The 19,552-nt window shown below is 49.0% G+C and overlaps 2 protein-coding genes across 2 annotated transcripts; one reads left to right on the forward strand and one right to left on the reverse strand.

Annotated features, from left to right (window-relative positions):
• Positions 1–1,413: 1,413 nt before the first annotated feature.
• LOC104339474 (olfactory receptor 52R1-like) lies at positions 1,414–2,406 on the forward strand. Its single transcript, XM_009945631.2, has one exon. The coding sequence runs from the start codon at positions 1,462–1,464 to the stop codon at positions 2,404–2,406; it is 945 nt and encodes a 314-aa protein (XP_009943933.2). The 5' UTR covers positions 1,414–1,461.
• Positions 2,407–8,849: 6,443 nt separating this feature from the next.
• On the reverse strand, positions 8,850–9,770 carry LOC104339473 (olfactory receptor 51G2). Its single transcript, XM_009945630.2, has one exon. The coding sequence runs from the start codon at positions 9,768–9,770 to the stop codon at positions 8,850–8,852; it is 921 nt and encodes a 306-aa protein (XP_009943932.2).
• Positions 9,771–19,552: the final 9,782 nt, after the last annotated feature.

Below are 19,552 nucleotides of genomic sequence, written 5' to 3' on the forward strand. Positions count from 1 at the left end.
CAGATAAACATCTCCTGGTCTCTGCAGTGCAGAGTCCCTGCGTGGAAACCTGTAGGAGGTAGGTGAGCGTTCAGGGTTTGGGCAGCAATTTGTTGCTCTGCAATAAGGGCTTTTATGCCATCACCCCTCCTGGGCAGCAGCAGCAAGTGCTGAACAGCCCCCAGTTAGCGGAGCTTGCAGGCACGCTCCTGTCTCTCACATTTCCTTTGCCTGGGAATTGCTTTCCCTGTCTTGGTGTTCTCTGTGGAAGAATGACATCTTAGGTAAAGCAGAGGCAGCTGGCAGGAACGAAGTGGAACGAAGAAAGAAAAATATCAGCAGTTCCAGTTCCTAGGATATTTACAGCCATATGGAAAGAAACGCAGGAAATCTTGCCTGGAGTGCAGGTGACCCCAAGCCATACATATCTGTAAGGTTTTTAGCACAGCCTCCACTGCCCAGCTCCATCTCATGACTGGTGGTCATGCTGGGCTGGGCTGTGGTGGTTGCGGTGTGAAATCTCCCTCTGGATGCCGTAGCATCTGAGCCTGCTGCAGGAGCCGGCTGGACCACTGGAGCCCGCCCGGCTGGCACCAGACCTTCAGGGAGGAAAAGTCCAGCTCCCTTCGTGGAAGCTGCTACGGTCTCCTTCGTCCCTCTGCTCCCTGCAGTTATCCAGTGCAGGTGTGGTCAGCCCCAGGAAGGTTTCTGAAGGGTCTTGTCAGGTCAGGAACAATTGGCCTAATCTGTGCTGCAGGGCTGTTCAAGGAATCCTTTTTCCCAGGTACTATGGAAAAAAAAATGAGCTGGGCAACGTGCAGGGGCTTGAGTGAGCTGCAGCCTTTGCATGGGGCAGAACAGAGATTGCGGGAGCTCTGTGTTTGTAGAGGGGGGAGGTTGTCAAATGTTGTGGCAATGGCTCAGTGTTTCGCTCTGAAATTGGATGTTTCTCGCCTGTGGCAAACACTTGTTGCCTCTGTTTACACTGGCAAGCGGCACAGCGCTCTTAAAAGCTTCCTTAGAGCTGGCATTTCTGCTGCCCCAGACTATTTTAGTAGGGCTGATGCTAATGATCTCCTATCCCCACTGTGCACATTTCGAAAAGGATTACTTCGGACCAGCTTTCATCTGGTCTCCTAGGCTGGACACCCTTTGGACACTGGAGAGCATCAGGTGTGCACCTTGGGCAGCCTTGCTGTTGGGCTTGATGCAGGAGGACTCCAGTCTGCTCACTCCAGGACCGTGCCACCAAGCGGGACAGAGCACTTTCAGCAGAAACTGGCAGGACACTTGCTTCAGAAGTGCCCTCCTGAACCAGTGCAAGCAGATGTCACACGGGTGACTGGCTGTGTGGACGATATGAGCTTCTAGACCATACCTCGTGCTAGCCTCTGTCACTGACCAGATCAGGTTGTGGGGGTTTGACGCCTTTTCTACAGGACAGAAGAGCCCACAGTGTAAGCAAGAGACAAGCAGGGTTTCATGTCTCTGAACTCTACTGTCCTCTTCCACCCTCCCTATTTCCTACTTGTTGGCATCCCTGGGCTGGAGAAGGAGCAGTTCTGGATTGGTTTCCCCTTCTGCATCATGTATGCCATTGCTGTGCTAGGAAACATCATCCTTCTCCTCATTATAAAGACAGAGCCGAGCCTGCACGAGCCCATGTACCTCTTCCTGGCCATGCTGGCCTTCACCGACCTGGTCCTATCAACATCCATGCTACCCAAAATGCTCAGCATCTTCTGGGTGGGCTCCGGGGAGATCGGGTTTCTCTCCTGCCTTGCTCAGTTGTTCTTCATCCACACCTTTTCGTCAATGGAATCTGGCGTGCTCATGGCCATGGCCTTGGATCGCTGCATCGCTATTTGCTGCCCGCTGCGGCACTCCAGCATCCTCTCTGTGCCAGTGGTGGTGGCCCTCGGGAGCCTGGTGCTGGTGCGTGGGGTCCTCCTGGTGAGTCCTGCCTGCTTCCTTCTCCACAGGATGCCTTTCTGCCAGCACCACATAATCTCCCACTCCTACTGCGAGCACATGGCTGTGGTGAAGCTGGCATGTGGGGAGACCAGAGTCAGTGTCATTTACGGCCTCTTCGTGGCTTTAGTAGTGACGGGATCTGACATCATCCTGATCTCTGTGTCCTACACCATGATCCTGCGGGTGGTAACGAGGCTGCCATCCACAGAGGCACAACTCAAGGCCTTCAGCACTTGTGCATCCCATGTCTGTGTCATCCTTGTCTTTTATGTCCCTGCGCTCTTCACGTTCTTCACCCACCGCTTTGGGCAGAGCATCCCTCCCCACATCCATATAATGGTGGCCAATCTCTACCTGCTGGTGCCCCCCATGTTAAACCCCATTGTTTATGGGGTGAGAACCAAGAAGCTCCGGGACAGGGTGGTCCTCCTCTTCCAGCAAAAAGGAAACTGACCCCTACATCTGTGCCTCAAACTGTGCTCGTTAATTTAACGGTGATGTTGGTAAATTTAATGAGAGTTAACACTGTGACTATTTGTTCAGTGGGAAACCCTTTCTCAATGTCTGGAGTTTAAGCAATGGATTCTTGCAGAAATCACTAGATTGTCTCTTCTGTTGTCACTGTCCAGGAGGTTGCATCCATTGTGTGATGAAATTTGGAATAAAGTCATTCAGTCTTGCTCCTACACCACTGGGAGATGGAGAGTTTACCCCTCCCAGAAGTCAGGCACCTCACTGTTACAATCCTTTCACTACAAAGAAAAAGAAATCCTCTCACGATCAAATTATTTCCAGTCTGACTGTAACACTGAGTATTTCCACATGATCTTCATGCAGCAGCTCTCATTTTATAAAGAGTGTTCCCTGGATTGTGTGATGGGAAGGTGCTTGGACGGGGATTGTGACTGTCCTTGTAGAAGGACATGGGTAGACTTCAATTTTAAACATTATCCTTTTTTTGTAAGGAAGGCAAAAGCTACTGTAATCCTGTGCTAGTAACTTCCAAAAGGCCTAAGTAAATTTAAACCCTTCCAAAAATATCAGAAATCCTCACTGGTGCAATTATTTGGAGTGACCTATTGCAGGGAGATCGTTGCTAACAGGATTGCACTATACTGAGATAAGCCAACTACCCCAAAAACAGGCATAGATGTTCGACAAAATCACTGCTTTATATCTGAAAAAGGGAGGAAGCAGAATAAGGTGAAGGTCCGATGACTCAAATTCAAGTTACAAAACTCAAATACGTTACAGGCCTTTGCTCTATTTTCAGTGCAAACTAAAGAGCATTAATGGATGGAGAGATCTCTGACCTGTCCTGGCATTTCTCGGAGCTCTCTGTCTTCTTGAGCAGCCCTGGCTATCATGGCCACCCACAAGGAACCTCTGGACTCTGCTGTCTCTCTGAGAGGTGGGGGGGACCAGGAGGAGAGTCACAAAATCACAGAAAGTTAGGGGTTGGAAGGGACCTTTGTGGGTCATCTAGTCCAACCCCTTGCTGAAGCAGAACATGCACTTCTGCTGAAGCGAAGCAGATGTTAGGCTGTAGACAAAACGAGAAATGAATATTTTTAGGCACCATCTCAGTAGAATTCTTAAATTTCAACTCAGTTCATCCTTTTTCTTCAGATAAAACAGAAGTAGCATTTCACAGACCACAGACGAGGCAGGGGAAGACGAAGGAGGAGAGATATGACGGCAGTTGGTCTAAGACCCAGTCTCAGAGCACCCATTTCACAAAGCAGGGCTGCACCATTTCTTGTGGGCTGATGCTCACCTGCCACCACTCTGGTGAAGAAGAATCCCCTTTCTTCTGCAGGCCCAACAAAAAATGTCTTTGTTTTCATTGTTGTTAAGGACATGGGAGCTGCCCTCATCTCAGACCAATGTCCATCCATTCCACCACTCTACCTCCTCCAGAGGCAATGGGAGAGATCTTCTAAGAGATGCCTTTTCTAAGTAAGAAACGACAGCAGGGGATTGTTGTTGGTCAGATACACGCAAAGGTTGACTCATATAACTCCTTGCAACCCATGAGATATGTGCATACAAGCCATCAATGTCACATTATATCAGACACTGAGCATCAGCAGCTTTGGTTCCTGCTATAGGATTCCCTTCTCAGTAAATAAATAAAGCTGGCTGTGACATCTGGATCATTGCACAGTATGGATGGGGTGGTTTGTGGGGTGGGAGAAGTTCAGCAGCGCCCTCCAGTCAATGCTAACGCTGCTTCTGAGCTCCCTAGAGAAAGTGGTGAGAAAGCCGAGGTGGTCTATAAGCGAACCTGGGACACAAGCACACTTTCTGGGGGCACACAGCTTTGGGGTGGTGCTTTGAAATCCAAAGGCAGCAAAATGTCTTGCTGTTGAAAAAGGACAAATGTGAACGTATTGTTGGGTCGTTCAGTGATTTCAGGAGTGTCATCTACTGCCAATGGTGCCTGAGACCACAGCTGTCAAGAAAGGGAGATCTGTTTGGGTTCACGTCTCCTTCTCACCCCTCCACAGGGTCTCCCAGGAAAGTTTCCTCCTGTCTGAGGTCTCCTTGTTGAAGCCAGAAGACCACACCACATTCAAGTCCTGCTTTGCCTTCACAACTAGTTTTCAGTCCTGCTTAGCTCCTAGTGCTGACCTAAGGCAGTTCCACAGAAGCCTCCCACTTCACACTGAGACTGACGTGTTAGCAGCAGGTTTGCATCATCTCTGTTGAGACAGTGGGTCAGCCAAAAAACAAGAAGCACAAGTCCCCAGTGAGCCTGGTAGTCCTGGCGGATTTTGTGGAGTGACGATATAAATATACGTCCGCTGGAGGCAAGATTCTCAGGCAGCTCATATTTGAGTATTGCTCCGTATTTAAGGCAAAGAGATCTCCTTTTTCTGGGCTACTTTTCACACGTCAGCTGTTAGACAACTTCAGATAACTTTGTCAGAGTCACTGTAGTATTAGTGTCAAAGTGATTATCAGTTTTGAAGGGAAATTGCACATGTGATGAAGAGCTTGTTATCCTCAGACTCTTCTAGTTGTTGAGGGCTGTACGCACTGTTTATCTGACCAGGGTAGACATCAGGCTGAGATGAATTGTCTACTGATAGTGCCTGTTCCCCAATGAGGTTGGTGGGGTCCAGACAAGCAGCTGAGATGCTGATACCTACACAGCAGGCACCCGCACCCAGGTGAGGGGACAGCGACCTGTAAGGAAGGGCAATCCTTGCCTGTGTTACAGCTTGGCAAGGTGGGTAAGGAGGACCAAAAGCTTCTCTTCTCAGCATGTAGAAGTGGTTCGTGTACACCACAGATTGCTGCCAGAGCCTTCCTCCCTGTGAGAGGGTGATTTTTTTATTGTTTACTTCATTTACACTGGAAAACAGCACTTGCATTTGTACATAGGAGAATATCCAAGTCCAAAATCTTTCGCTCTTGGGCTAGCAGATGTTCACAGTGCTTTTTGACAGCACGCTGCTGAATGCTTGTTGGCTGGATCCTGCAAAATGTTGCTGCACTCTCTGGCTTCTCAGCTGTGCACAGCTCTCGAAGGCGCAAAACCCACTTGGTGCAACGGCACTTCTATCAGATCTTTGCTGCCAAGGTTATTTTTAGCGAAGGGAAAGATCACCAAGTCTGACATTCATTCACAGAAAGAAAGCAAATAGAGGCGCAAAGAATTAAAAAAAAAAAAAAAAAAAAGAGAGAGATCAAAAATGAGAATGAAGCTCACAGCCAGCAGAGGAGAGGTGCTCCACACCATCCACACAAAAGGGCTATGGGAGTCTCATTCATAATGCACTAGAAGCCACGCTCAGATATCTTTGTGGTGGAGTCACCTGGCAATGTCAGAACACGTCTAGGAGTCTGCATGGTGGTCCTTCTCTTGCTTTTCTACAGAAAAACCAGAGCAAGGACCGGTGAACTCCCTCCATGACTCCCAAGACTCGAGGTAGGCTTTCTGCATGAGATACAACTCTGCTTTCACCTTTCATCCAGGATGTCACCTCTGAAGTCTTTTTGCCCTCTGGTACAACACGATCAAAATGGTGTCACATCTGTCAATATAGTGAACAGCTCTCTGTGCCCTGGCATAGAGCAGTTCATAATTCAACCGTCAGCTGGGTACTGTGTCCCTCCACCTCCATAAGCTTTCTGACTTTTGCGAGCTGTAGTTCTCCATGCCAAGAGCTGATCACAAAGGTAAATCGTCCTCTCAGTGTCTCAGCAAAGCCAAAAGTCTGGATCCCCATCACTTCAGCGAGAGATGTGAAGAAAACTGTGCCTCATGGAATTATTACTCTTTTATGATTTCTGTGAATTCTTTTGTAGGATGAGCAGGATCTGCTACTTGATCTTTGACAGGACGAAGGCGCTGCACTGGGAAAATGGCCAACAGCAGCTTCCTTAGGCCTTCTACCTTCCTCCTAACAGGAATCCCAGGAATAGGAAGTGGGAATGTGTGGGTTGCAGTCCCTTTCTGCTGCACGTACATTATTTCAGTCCTGGAAAATAGTGTAAGCCTCATTGTCATCAAAGCAGAGAGCAGCCTCCATGAGCCCACATACCTCCCTGGCCAGCACTGCCTGGGCGTGCACCTGCAGGGAAAATCCAATGCTTCCTAGAAGAGCTCAGCCACCTAGCCTCCAGTGCATCAGCTTGCACTAGAGCATAGATCTACACATGTGCAACCGCTGTTTATTAAAGCTTTTTACCCCTGCATCCAGACTTGTGGAGATCATGAAGTGTCTAAGGACTTAGGCACATGGAAAAGCCATCTCGTTCCGGCCAGGTGACATTTCCAGCAGGAACAAGGCATGTCCAAAACCTGTGATTCATGCAGAGATGGAAGGGACCGGGTCTTTCCCTTCCCGGGGACAGTAACCAGCCCACTCTGGGGTGTTGCAGACTCACAGCAACCGGGATCGTTCATCGGCTCTGTCTGGATCAGCCACTTGACGGCCAAACGCAGACCCCCCATGGGAACGGAGCCTGCGCAGCATCACTGCAGCAGCGCTGGGCTCACCGCGCCGTCAGGTCATAACGGGAGCAGAGTTATACACAAAAAGGGTTCAGGACAGTTACCCAGCTGGCGTGAGCGGGTCCAGCTCAGCCACTGCTCTGCAGCTCCATGATCCTGTCTGTAGCAGAGCAACAGGACAGCCAGGTTCCACCATGGGCTCCTGAAAGGAGGTGCCTCCATGGCACTGGGTGTTAAAGCTCCTGTTACTCAGGAGGAGATGTAATCAAGACAGAGCCTGGAGAAGGGTGACTCAGATAACCCTCAAGCAGATAGTCAGGATGGACTTCACCCTTGAAGACCCTGCCTGCTCCCCATACCTCCTTCTACTTTGATTTCCATTTAGTTGAACAGGATTCCTTTGGTGTAAGGTTAGGAAGCAGAGAAGCAAAGCAGTGCCATGCACTTAAAATAAAGCCATCAGTAGCAGCAGTGGTTGCCGCCCAGCTGTGCACAAGGTCTGTCTGCACATCGAAGGCCAGCTCCTTCTGCACAGGGACCGCAGCATCCACCATCCCAGGAGGGGCTAAGAAGGGCCAGAATAAATCCTGCCTTCATTTTTCCCTTACGTAAAGCTGTCATTACTGAGAACAACCAAGAAAGCCTAAATAGACACATGAATACCCAAGGGAAATTACAGAAAAATAACAAAAAACACCATACGTATTTTGAGACTGAGAGCTGAATGGTCATCAGCGCTTCGAGGGTTATGTGCTGAGATTTTGCTGATGTGACCCAAACAACACAAAGTTCCTTCCTCAGGCTGAGCCCCCTTGCTAAGGTTTCAGGGTTGAGCACTGGATTTGACAAACCTTCATGGGGGTTCCTTGTTTCTCATGGCAGCCCAGGAGAAAAATCAGCAGGTGTATTACATATACCTACCACCATGCAGCAAGAGCTTCTTCAAACTCCTTGCTTTGAGACACACATCTGTGGGATTTGTGATCCAATTAATTGCTTCTCACATTCAAGCGTTACCAAGCCTCGTGATGTTTCTGTGGGTTGGGGCTGTGGCACACTCAAAAAATTGTTATACTGAAAGGAAGCACAGCGTCTCTGTGGAGCCAAGAATTTAATGTTATTGCAATTAAAGTTTTAACAGTCTTATAAAACCACAGAAGAGAGTTGTTATCAGTCTAGTCAGTGGTTGACCTAGTGTCATCTGCAAGCTTTGAGAGTTCGCTGTGCACTCCCTCATCCAGGTCACTGATAACAATGCGGAATAAAATGAGTCCTAGGAGACATCCCTTGGGAGGCCACTGCTGACTCTTCTCTGGACTGAAAATGACCTACCATTACTTCAACCAACCTTCCATCCCCAGAAGAGGACTTGCTCCAATCCCCTTGCAAAGTAATTTCATTAAAAGTATTTAGACTAGGGGTTTTGGGCATCCATGTGTATTATGGCCACAGGATCCCTCCAGCTGGAGTCACTTTGTGGAAGTCCAGCAGACTGCCATGGCAGGATTCCCTCTTGCAGTAAGCTGGCTGACTCTGCAAAAGCTTTACCCTTACGTGTTTATTCGTGTGCTTAATGACCTTATTTGTTATCACAGTCTCAACCATCCCACCAGGGATGGAAATGAAGCCCACTGGTCAGTAGGTCTCAGGAACCCCATGAAGCCCCTTTTAGGGGTGGAGTTCTGCTGCGGCCTCGTCATCCCTGAGTGTGCCTCACCCTCAGTCATCAAGCGGTCCACCCATTTCCTAGCTGGATTCTTGCTTTTAATGCATTTAAGGAGGATTTGGCTATCAGTTAGAGCAATTTTTTAGCTCTCTTCAACTCCTGTTTATTTTCAACCTGTCACTTGTTGTGGGCATTTCATGAGGGCAAGCTTCCCACTTCTCAATGAATCCTGAACTGCTGGCCATGGCCAGATCAGGCCAATTTTTAACACAGGAGCCTGAGGAAGGCTTTGCGAATGGGCTTGTTTTTCATGCTGTAGACGATGGAGTTCAAAGCAGGAGGGACAAAAAGGTAGACGTTGGCCACGAGAACATTGCTGAAGGGTGCAGCATTCTTCCCGTATCTGTGTATAATGGATAGGCCGACCAAGGGAACGTAGAAGATGACGACAGCGCAGAAGTGAGAAACACAAGTGTTCAAGGCTTTGGTCTGCTGTGCTCTGGAGGTGATGCCCAGCACGGCCTTAATGATCATGGTGTAGGACAAGGTGATGAGCACTGCGTCTAGGGTCACGAACAGCACCAGGGTTAGGCCGTACAGGCTGTTCAGGGTGTAGTCTGTGCACGCCAGCCGTATTATGTCCTGGTGCAGACAATAGGAGTGGGACAGCTTGTGGGATCTGCAGAACGGCAGCCGCGTGAGCAGGCAGATGAGTGGGAGCAGTGTCAGAGAGCGGCAGACCATCCCCAGCCCAATCTTTGCAATCCTGGCACTGGTGAGGATGGAGGAGTACCTCAGAGGGTAGCAGATGGCCATGTAGCGATCAAAGGCCATAGCCAGAAGCACCGAGGACTCCACGAAGGAGAAGGCATGGATGGAGAACATCTGGGTGAGGCAGACCGGGAAGCTGATCTCCCCAGTGCCGAACCAAAACACAGGCAGCACTGTGGGCAGGGTGGACAAAGTCAAGCCCAGGCCTGTGGTGGCCAGCATCGCAATGAAGTAGTACATGGGCTGGTGGAGCCTGCGATTCACGCTCACGATGAGCAGGATGGTGCCATTTCCCAGCATCGCGATGAGGTACATCAGACAGCAAGGGATGAAAACCCAGCGGTGGAAACGAGCCATCCCGGGAATGCCCGTCAGCAGGAAAACCAGAGCATGGCTGCTGTTCCTTGGGCACATGCTCAATCCAAGCTGGCGCCCTGCCTGGGTTAAAGGCCCCTTTTTCATAAACAATTCAAAGGTAACACAGGGTTAGTTTTCGTCTGGTGTCTTGGCGTGAAGATCTCATTTCCTTTTTCTTCCTTGAAGATGCGCCAGAGCAGATACGAGCACTTTGCAGTGCTGGTTCAGTCCTTTTTCCTGCTTTATTTCCCCCAGACTCCTCACCTGCAAAGTCAATAATAACATCATTTATTGCACCAGGGCTAAATCTCTCCCAGGACGTTGTTACAGCCTCTTCTCTCAGTTGCTGTAACAACATCCCTGTCCTGGCCTGGCACTCTGACTCTGGTCTCCACTTCCATGGGCTGTTGCAGCAGACGACAGATGCCCGTTTCCCCTCCCATCCTGTGCCTCCAGCCTGTTGTCTGCCCTTGCTTGCAGATACCAGCCTGCCCAGCCAGGTCCCTCAGCTTGCTTGCTGGATTTTCAGATTTTCATCTTTCATCCTACGCAGGATGCCCTGCCTGGAGCTCTGCAAACCACCTGAGTTTGGACCATGGCTTGGTTCTTGGCAGATATGGTACTGCTTGTCCTCCTGTTCTCCACCTGCACCCTTTGCCATCGCTTAACCTACCCTTCAGCAGAAGGGAAAGGGGAAGAGCCTGCAGTTCCCTCTCTGCTTTGTGTCTGTGCAGCACTGTGGGTCTGTACTCCTGGACAAGGGTCCTCAGGAGCTGCAGAAGTAGTTCCTGACATTTCTCTGTCACCCACTCTGACCCCTGAGACGACATGGCCACTCCTGCAAGTGTAAATTTGGTAAGGCACTGGAAAATTTAGAACATTATCGTTTCCCTCCACTTCAGAGGTTATTCACAGAATCACAGAATCACAGAATAGTAGGGGTTGGAAGGGACCTCTGTGGGTCATCTAGTCCAACCCCCCTGCCGAAGCAGGGTCACCTACAGCAGGCTGCACAGGATCTTGTCCAGGCGGGTCTTGAATATCTCCAGAGAAGGAGGCTCCACAACGTCCCTGGGCAGCCTGTTCCAGGGCTCCGGCACCCTCAGAGGGAAGAAGTTCTTCCTCATGTTCAGACAGAACTTCCTGTGCTTCAGTTTGTGCCCATTGCCCCTTGTCCTGTCACTGGGCACCACTGGAAAGAGCTTGGCCCCATCCTCCTGACACCCACCCTGCAGATATTTGTAGGCATTTATAAGGTCCCCTCGCAGCCTTCTCTTCTTCAGGCTGAACAAGCCCAGTTCCCTCAACCTCTCCTTGTAGGGGAGATGTTCCAGTCCCCTCACCATCCTTGTAGCCCTCCGCTGGACTCTCTCCAGTAGCTCTTCATGTTTCTTGAACTGGGGAGCCCAGAACTGGACACAGTACTCCAGATGAGGCCTCACCAGGGCAGTGTAGAGGGGAAGGAGAACCTCCCTCGTCCTACATTATTCACTATTCTAATTGTTGTTACCACCACTGTGGTTCTTACTGACAGCCCACCAAGCTACTCGAAGTGACAGGTATTTCAGTCTGTGTGTGTGTTAGTAACACAACTATAATTCTTAGCAGGAATGTTGCTATTACAGCTAACAGTTATGGGCAAAATTAAGCAATGTGTACACAAACCCAGCTCTCATTTCTTCTCCAGAACTGTCAACCAAGGGCTTCCAATCCACAGCCCACAGATACCCCAGGGAAATACTGCTATGTGCTGTGTGAAACACGAATCATAAAAGAAAAGCTGTGCTTAAAGGGCTTAAGCTTCGGATACAGGGACGTTACATTTTGGGGTTGCAGGTAACAAAAGAAAAAGCTGCAAAACACTCCTCTGACCTGTGCTAATTACTTGCCTGGCTTGTCTGCTGCTCTTTTCAGGGGCGCAGTGGCTGACGTGGAAGTAGTTAAATTTTTCCAGCCCTCGGCACTCAAGGAATTCACGCTCCATCTGTCTAAATAAACAGGGAACATGGCACTGTTTAATTGGAGGGCATGTGGCTAAACTCATTAGTGCGCCATGAAAAATGGAAATAGTCTATTTCCAATTGCCTGGCTTCTCAGACAAAGCTCCAGACATCTGTGCCTCCCCTCTTTGCTTCGCCAGATAAATAATTATCTTGGTAAGTTAAATTAGCAGACAGCTTTCCCGGGTGCTCGAATTATCTTCAACACGAAAATACAGATTTAAGTATTTGAATCTGGGTGTACAGACTTGAACGTGTACCTCACCCTCATCATCTGTAAATGTGCTTTGGATGCCCCCCCTAAAAAAAACCTCCCACAAATAAAAAGACAGTTCTGTTCACTGTGTGCCTCTTCTGGCCTGGGTAAATATTCACTAAATTGGGAAAAGTCCCATCCTCCACCCGTGGGGCTTCCCCAGAGGCTGGGCATCCTGCCCCTCCAGTGCCCCTCCATAAAGCTGTTCACCTTGATTGCTCCACAGTGAGACCGAGGAAGGAACGTTCCTCACCTGCTCCTCCTGCCCTCCTTTTATTTTTGTCCTTGGCAAGACACATAAGACCATGTGTCTGCACACAGGGAAAGGATGAATCTCCACAGCCCGGCTGGGTGCTGAGTGGGCGCTCTGGCTCCGGTGGATGCTCAGCTTCTGCCCAGAAGGACGAACACGGAGCCTGCAGACAGCGCTTAATCCTTGCTCGGTCATGCTTCATAGCACCATCTGTCAGGCTTTCAGTGAGCAGGGACCAGAGGAACTGGTTTGTCATTTCCAAGTGTGCCAACTCCAAGCGTGCTCAGCACCAGCCACTTCAGACACAGGAACAACACATCATCCCATCAGCAGATGGGGCATGATCTGTGTCTCATGAACAAGCCAGTGAAAACACACAGCCCTTAAAGCTTGATCTCAGGGCTTTCTCAGGGCTTTAAATCCTGCCTGGAATATGCTGTTATAAAACTGGATTCTGGTCTCTCTAGAAATGTCCACCGCCTCCTCCAGTGGGTATCTTCTATCAGCAGCTGCATCCCTGCAGTGTGCCTGTGTTGCAGCAAGAGGCACCCCGCTGTGGAGAACGCTGAGAGGACATTGCGTGGTGAGGAAGAGATGTGAATAGACGATGAAGATGCATGTGGATAGATGGACAGATAAACAGGCAGCCAAGGGGTGTGCTGCAATAGCTGCCTGGGGGGTGAGCTAGGGGGCTTGGAGTGAGTACGGATACTGGCTGGGATAGAGTTAATTTTCTTCATACAAGCTCACACTGTGCCATGTTCTGGATTTGTGACCAAAACAGTGTTGCTGAAACACTGATGCTTAATTTCTTTCTGAGCAGCTCCTCTCACCGCCCTGCCAGTGGGTAGGCTGGAGGTGCACAAGGAGTTGGGAAGGGACACAGCCAGAACCCCAGCTGACCGAAGGGACATTCCTTACCACAGGACAGCGTGCTCAGCAGTAAAAACTGGGCAACAAGGAGGAAGGGGGGGATGTTCGAAGTTAACGTGTTTGTCTTCTGAAGTCACAGCTACATGTGATGGAGCCCTGCTTTCCTGGGAAAGGCTGAACATCTGTGGGGTTAAACCATGACAAAGGGGGACTGATGGATGGATGGATGGATGGATGGATGGATGGATGGATGGATGGATGGATGGATGGATGGATGGGTGGATGGAGAGCTTGGAACAGCTGCAAGAAAGAACAGTGATAGATAAGCAAGTCCCACAGAGGTCCCTTCCAACCCCTACCATTCTGAGTGGTTCTGTGAAGTCAGCTGTGAACCAAAGCTACCCTTTATCACAAAAGCTGAATAGAAAATCACTCACCCAAAATTAAAATGTCAGTGGCGAACCAAGGCTGACATGGAAGTGCATTGACCCTTCAGATGTCCTCACCTTTTTTCGGCTGAAGTCCTTGCCAGATGATGCAGGGGGACAGGGAGCAGCACTCCTGCCTGGATGTTTCACTGGCAGAGGAAACTGTCTGTTTTTATAGTGCCTGTGTGAAATCTCAATGGCAGTCACCTGGGACCTGCTGCAGGGGCTGAGGCCATGAAATGCAAACCAGCTACACAGACCAGGGAGGTGGTGGCACTCCATTTCGTCCGGTGAACTGCTACCACTCCAGAGCCAGAATTAATTTTCACTAGATTTTTTCCTCCCTTTTAAAATAGAACGGATAATATCAAAAATACTAAAACATTGAATAAAATCAATTATTTACTCCAAGTGTAGGTGTTGGTTCCAGGGCAAAACTGCTGCTCTGCACCTGCCAGCTAGATCTGAAGGTAAGATAGAGATGCAGCTCCCTGGAAACACTGCTTAGATTGCTTCACTGAATTTTGGGTAAAATATAGTGCTTCTTTGCACCTCTAGAAAAACACACATATCCCTGCCAAGCCTTCTAGTGCAAAAACAGTATTTCATTCTTCTTTCTCTGTATGCTTGAGAAGACACAAGCTCTTCCATGTCAGAAATATTGGGGAGAGAGGGTTTGGAAAGGGATGAAGAGACGGAGGTACAGTGCCCACAAGCTCAGCGTGTACCAGCATGGGTGGAGGTTGAGACTACTTTTTGGCCATACAAAAGCAATCTTACATACATATAGGTTTTCAAACATCAGCAGTGGAATCCAAATAAACCCTCCTGAAGATACATACTGATTGTTTTCCCTATGTTAAAGACAGGGCAACTAAAACAAAGAGGCAAAGCAGAAAAGTCTAAGGCCAGGGCTAGTGTTTATGGAGTACTTCGCTGGAATATTGTCCCAAGGTGCCAATGGAAAATGATCCAGCAGTGATGAGGAACTATTAGAGAGAGTCCAGTGGAGGGCTACGAGGATGAGGAGGCGACTGGAGCATCTCTCCTACGAGGAGAGGCTGAGGGAGCTGGGCTTGTTCAGCCTGGAGAAGAGAAGGCTGAGGGGGGACCTTATAAATGCCTACAAATATCTGCAGGGTGGGGGTCAGGAGGACGGGGCCAGACTCTTTCCAGTGGTGCCCAGCGACAGGACAAGGGGAAATGGGCACAAACTGGAGCAGAGGAAGCTCCAGCTGAAGATGAGGAAGAACTTCTTCCCTCTGAGGGTGCCGGAGCCCTGGCCCAGGCTGCCCAGGGAGGCTGTGGAGTCTCCTTCTCTGGAGATATTCCAACCCTGGCTGGATGTGGTGCTGTGCAGCCTGCTCTGGGTGACCCTTCTTGGGCAGGGGGCTGGACTGGGTGACCCACAGAGATGCCTTCCAACCCCTGCCATGCTGGGATTCTGTGATTCAAGTACAGGTCGTGACTGACAACGCCTGCATTTCTGCTGCCTGCACTTCAGCCCATGTACATAAGCTCGTTATCTGGGACAGACTCAAACGTGCAGAAGGGGCCAAGACAAGCTGCCTTGTCTTTCTTTCGCACTGAATGGGGTTCCTTCTCTCTAGTGTTGTCAAGCACTGAAAACTGCACGTACGTAAAATAAAAATTATTAATAAAGCAAACAGAAACTTCCCAAACAAAACCATCCCAAAATGAAGCACTCCCCTCCACGGAAGGAGGTTCTTCCCTGGCAGAAGAAGTAGGATGGAGAGAGGGCAAAGCAGGAGCAAGAGCAGTTTGCCTAATTGTTTAAGACATGACCAGGCAGCACGTGGCCAGCACATGAGGAAAGAGGTAGGAGTGCTGAGCAGGACAGGATAAGCATATTTGAAAAAGTATCCATCCAAGCAGGTCCTATCCAGCATTCACAGCAGGGGTGGTCTGTGCAGCTCTGAGTGCTGCTGCAGAAGCAATGGGAAAGCTTTGGAGAGCATGTGTCAGTGATCTGCTCCAGGTCTGTCCCTGTAGATGCAACCTGGAGGACCACCACAGCCACCCTCTGACAAAAGGCTGCCACAGCCACAGGGACAAGTGGCTGAGCACCAAATCGTGGCAGGCTATGGACAAGTTTAATCATCACTCTGCAACCCTGCAGTGAAGCTAGGTAGTCCCCAGGAGATGATTTTCCTCTTCGTGGTCTCTCAGGCAACAGGAGGGTCTATGCCCTGTAGTGAGATGCGCTCCACTTTCTGGGGTCCAGCGTGTCCTCCCTGTCATTCTCCCATCTCTGCTGTATGGACAGAGGTGGTGCTTCTCCAGTCTCTGTCAACTGCTGGAGTTTGACAGTGTGGATTTATCTAAACCACATTAATTACCGTGGCATTTGTTACTGAATATGTGTGGAACTCTACTGCAGGACTTCTTAACTTCTGTGGGGTGGAGCATGGGGATCTGTCTGCACAGCTGTGGTCATCTACCAGGGAGAAAGAAAGATTGTGGTAGAGATATGATAAAAAATTGTCAACAAAATGAAAAAAGAGAATAATTTGGTTTCTGCATTAACCTTGTGACAGTGAGAACTCCTACACTTCTGGCCAGATGAGTTTTGCAATATGAAAGAGAAACTCATCATTGTCTCAGAAACATTATCCTTGCCACTTCTGGTTTGGGATGGAAAGTGAGCATGTGTTTGATTCTCTTATTGAAGAGAATTTGAGCTGGAAGGGCACTAAACAGAGATGGGAGGAGGTGAGGGGGTGGAAAACAGGAATGAAGAGGCAGATCAGCTATGATAAGTCACTCTGGGGCTTCAAACCTTCATTTCTCCAAAGCAGGTGGATCAAAAATCTCTTAATATCCACATGATTTTTCTCAAGACTTTTGCAGCAGTTGCTATGACATCAGATTTTGCTAGTGACACAGGAAAAAAGTTGTGGCCCTGTTCCCAGCCAGTCCTTGCACAACGTGGCTGGTGGAAAACAGCCAGAAGAGCTGGTCCCATCCCTCCAGTCTCACCCATGGGATAGCTTGTGGCCTTCAAGATTACAGCCCTCTGCTATGGGCTAGGCAAGATGAAAAGGATCCCCCTGTATTTTCTGACCAAATGCCTCTGTAACATACAGTGCCATGTGAAAAACTGCCAGAAATGGGTGCTGCAGGAGCACGGAGCCATTAGGCAGCTTGGGTATTTCCATGCTGTTTCTTGGAGAGAACGGTACCTTTATTTACTTCTCAAAAGCAATAAAGCATCTTTTGCAAAATCAGAAAAGTGCAGTACCATTCATCCTCATTTCAGGTAGTGTGGGAAAACACAACCAACATATCACACGGGTAGCTGAATTTCGTTATTATGTTCCAGTCCCACCAGCTGTAACGCTTGTCTTCTGAAATGCTGTATTACACTGACACTCCTGACAGAGAATTCCCTCTAGAGGCATAAAATCGTACCTTACGCTATATGTAACCCCAGTACGGGTAGCACAGAGTCAGTTAAAGAGTTTTTTTGGCTTTTGCTAAAAAGTGAACTGGTTTGGGTTTTGGGTTTTCCTTTTGCTCATGTTATTGCGAGAAGTGTGGGGATCTGGACAGATAAAAATTAGCATACCTGATAGTCCTCTGATTAGCCTGCTCCTCAGACTGACACTAAACTTTGAATAAGAATTCCTTAAAAGACTCTAGGGTTTGATGATTTCATTATATTTCTAAGCAGGAGTTTTGAAGGTTTCATTTCCAGGCAATATGCCACAGCAGTTAACAAGAGGGTTTCATTGTAAAGAAAACAAGAATACCATTTTCTTAACATATTTAAAAACTGCACACGGTGTCTGTTCTGAGATAAATAAGCTGTTTTATCTTCCATCCCACCTTTTACAAACCTGGTGGCTCCATTTTCAAGGTGGGTCTGCAGGAGGGAAACTCCAGGAGGAGAGGCGACGTATCCCGATGGCTGAGGAAGAGCACGTATCGCAATCACAGATCACAACTGGTTTCTAATTCATGCAATTTAATACTATTTTCTAATGTCTTTTCCTACCAATTTTCCCAAGAAGCAATCCTCCTCTCATGCAATCTATTCAGTTATTAGTCTGTGCTGTTGTCGTGGAAATTCCTTTCCGAAGCAACATGGTGTGCTCATTCATCAGAGGTTTGCAGTGCTGTCTTGAGCTTGAGAGAAGCTGCCATGGAAGAGGAGGACAATCCATCAACCTGCTAGTGTGAGCTCCCCATCATTTCAGGGCTGCGTGATGCAATTCATTGGGATTCAGGGCTTTTCTATCATTTCTAAACTAGACCTGAGCCGAATCGTGACTGTGCAGATTGCAATTCCTAAGAAGTGAGAGGACACCAAGAGCACCCCACAGGGGTGACCACTGGACCAGCCTCATGGTCACAGCCTTTTTGCTAACCACATTCCCTGGATGTGAAGCTTCTTACCCCAGATTTCCACCTGAATTTTTTTGTATCACTACAAGCACTGGAAATTGTGTTATTCTGTATGCCTGAAAAGCAGACCGAAGCCTCCACCAGCCCTGCATCATGTCCTCTCTGTGCCGGCCCTCGCTGACCCTGGGCTGTGTCTCTCCACCATGCCAGGGGTGCTGTGGCCCTTGCTCATGGAGATCAGCCTGTATCCACATGTGTCTCAGCTCTTCCTTCACCTTCCTGGAGTCAGCAGTGCTTTTTGCCATGCCCGTTGACAGGCTGATGGCTCTACACCCACCCTGGAGCTGTACAACCATGCCAACAGGCATGAAGGTAGCCAAACACAGGGCTGACGCACCCACAGAGGAGCATAGCCCTGATCATACCTCGGTCCTCCATCTCCTCTGGCTGCCCAGTGACCAGGCAGAGCCTTGTCCCATCCCATTTCCTTCCATCCCATAGTGACCTGACTGCCCTCCAGAGAGATGGTGTTCAACAGCTCTATGCCCTGGAGCTCATTTTCTTCACCATGGGTTCAGACCTCCTCTTCATTTTGCTGTGCTCCATTGTGGTCCTTGTGACACCTCTCAGCATTGCCTCCAAGGACGAGGGCCTGAAGTTTGTGTGGTCCCAGTCTTCTTCATCCCATAACTTGGCTAGTCCATCCTGCACAGATTTGGGAAAGAGGCACCCTCATCTTCCACACTGTGGTGGGCAACATCTACATCCTCCTCCCACCCCTCTTCAGTCCTGTCTTCTACAGCATCCAAACAAAACAGACTTATAAAAGCACCTTCAACCTGTTTCTTTCTGGACCCCTTCAAAATAAGCCATAAGTGAGAGAAGACAGCATCTTGAAAACTCAGAGTGCAGAATCACAGGATAATTCAGGTGGAAGGAGCACTCTGGGGGTCTCTAATCTGATGCTTTGCTCAAAGCAGGGTCGGTGTGTGGGCTGTGCTGCTGGCTGCACAGTGTTTCCAGGAGCTGCACTATTCTCTGCAGAAAAACCTGCAGATTTGGTGCGTAGGAGAAGCCTCCTGAACCCAGGTGAGATGAGTGCATGCTTTTGAAAGACTGTGACCCAAAATAGCCTTGTCCTCCCTGGTAACTCCTGAAACTTCTACCATAGCCAGGAGTCTGCTGTGCCAGATGCTGTAAACAGCACAGGTCATCAGCCCACTTTTTCAAGGAGTTTCCAGTCCTGGTTTAAGACAAGATTTAAAAGTAAGGTAAACACAGTCCTGACCATTTTTATGCTTTTTTCCTCTTTTGTATAATAAAATAACTAGCAAAAATTTTACCTGTCGCACTTGTCCCAATGATTGAATAACCAAGCCTGACGCACAGCCTTGCTCCTTGCACCATGAAGGGCCACTGGATGGGAGAAGGAGGGTCAGGCACTGCAAAGCCCACATAGCGGTTAGCGTGGTGGGTTTTGTTCGCAGGGCGACGTTGGGAGCTGAATGCCCTCAGTCTGGAGAGAGGGGGACTTTGGGACTGCGAGTGCCTGGGGATGAGGGTCTGCTGTGTGCATCAGCATGATAAATTCCTTTTGGGCAAACTGCATCTCCTCTTAGGCCAGTGGACAGCTACAAGAAGAGGACTACTGGAGCTACTGG

This window comes from Opisthocomus hoazin, chromosome 1, assembly GCF_030867145.1.
Source record: "Opisthocomus hoazin isolate bOpiHoa1 chromosome 1, bOpiHoa1.hap1, whole genome shotgun sequence".
NCBI lineage: Eukaryota > Metazoa > Chordata > Aves > Opisthocomiformes > Opisthocomidae > Opisthocomus > Opisthocomus hoazin.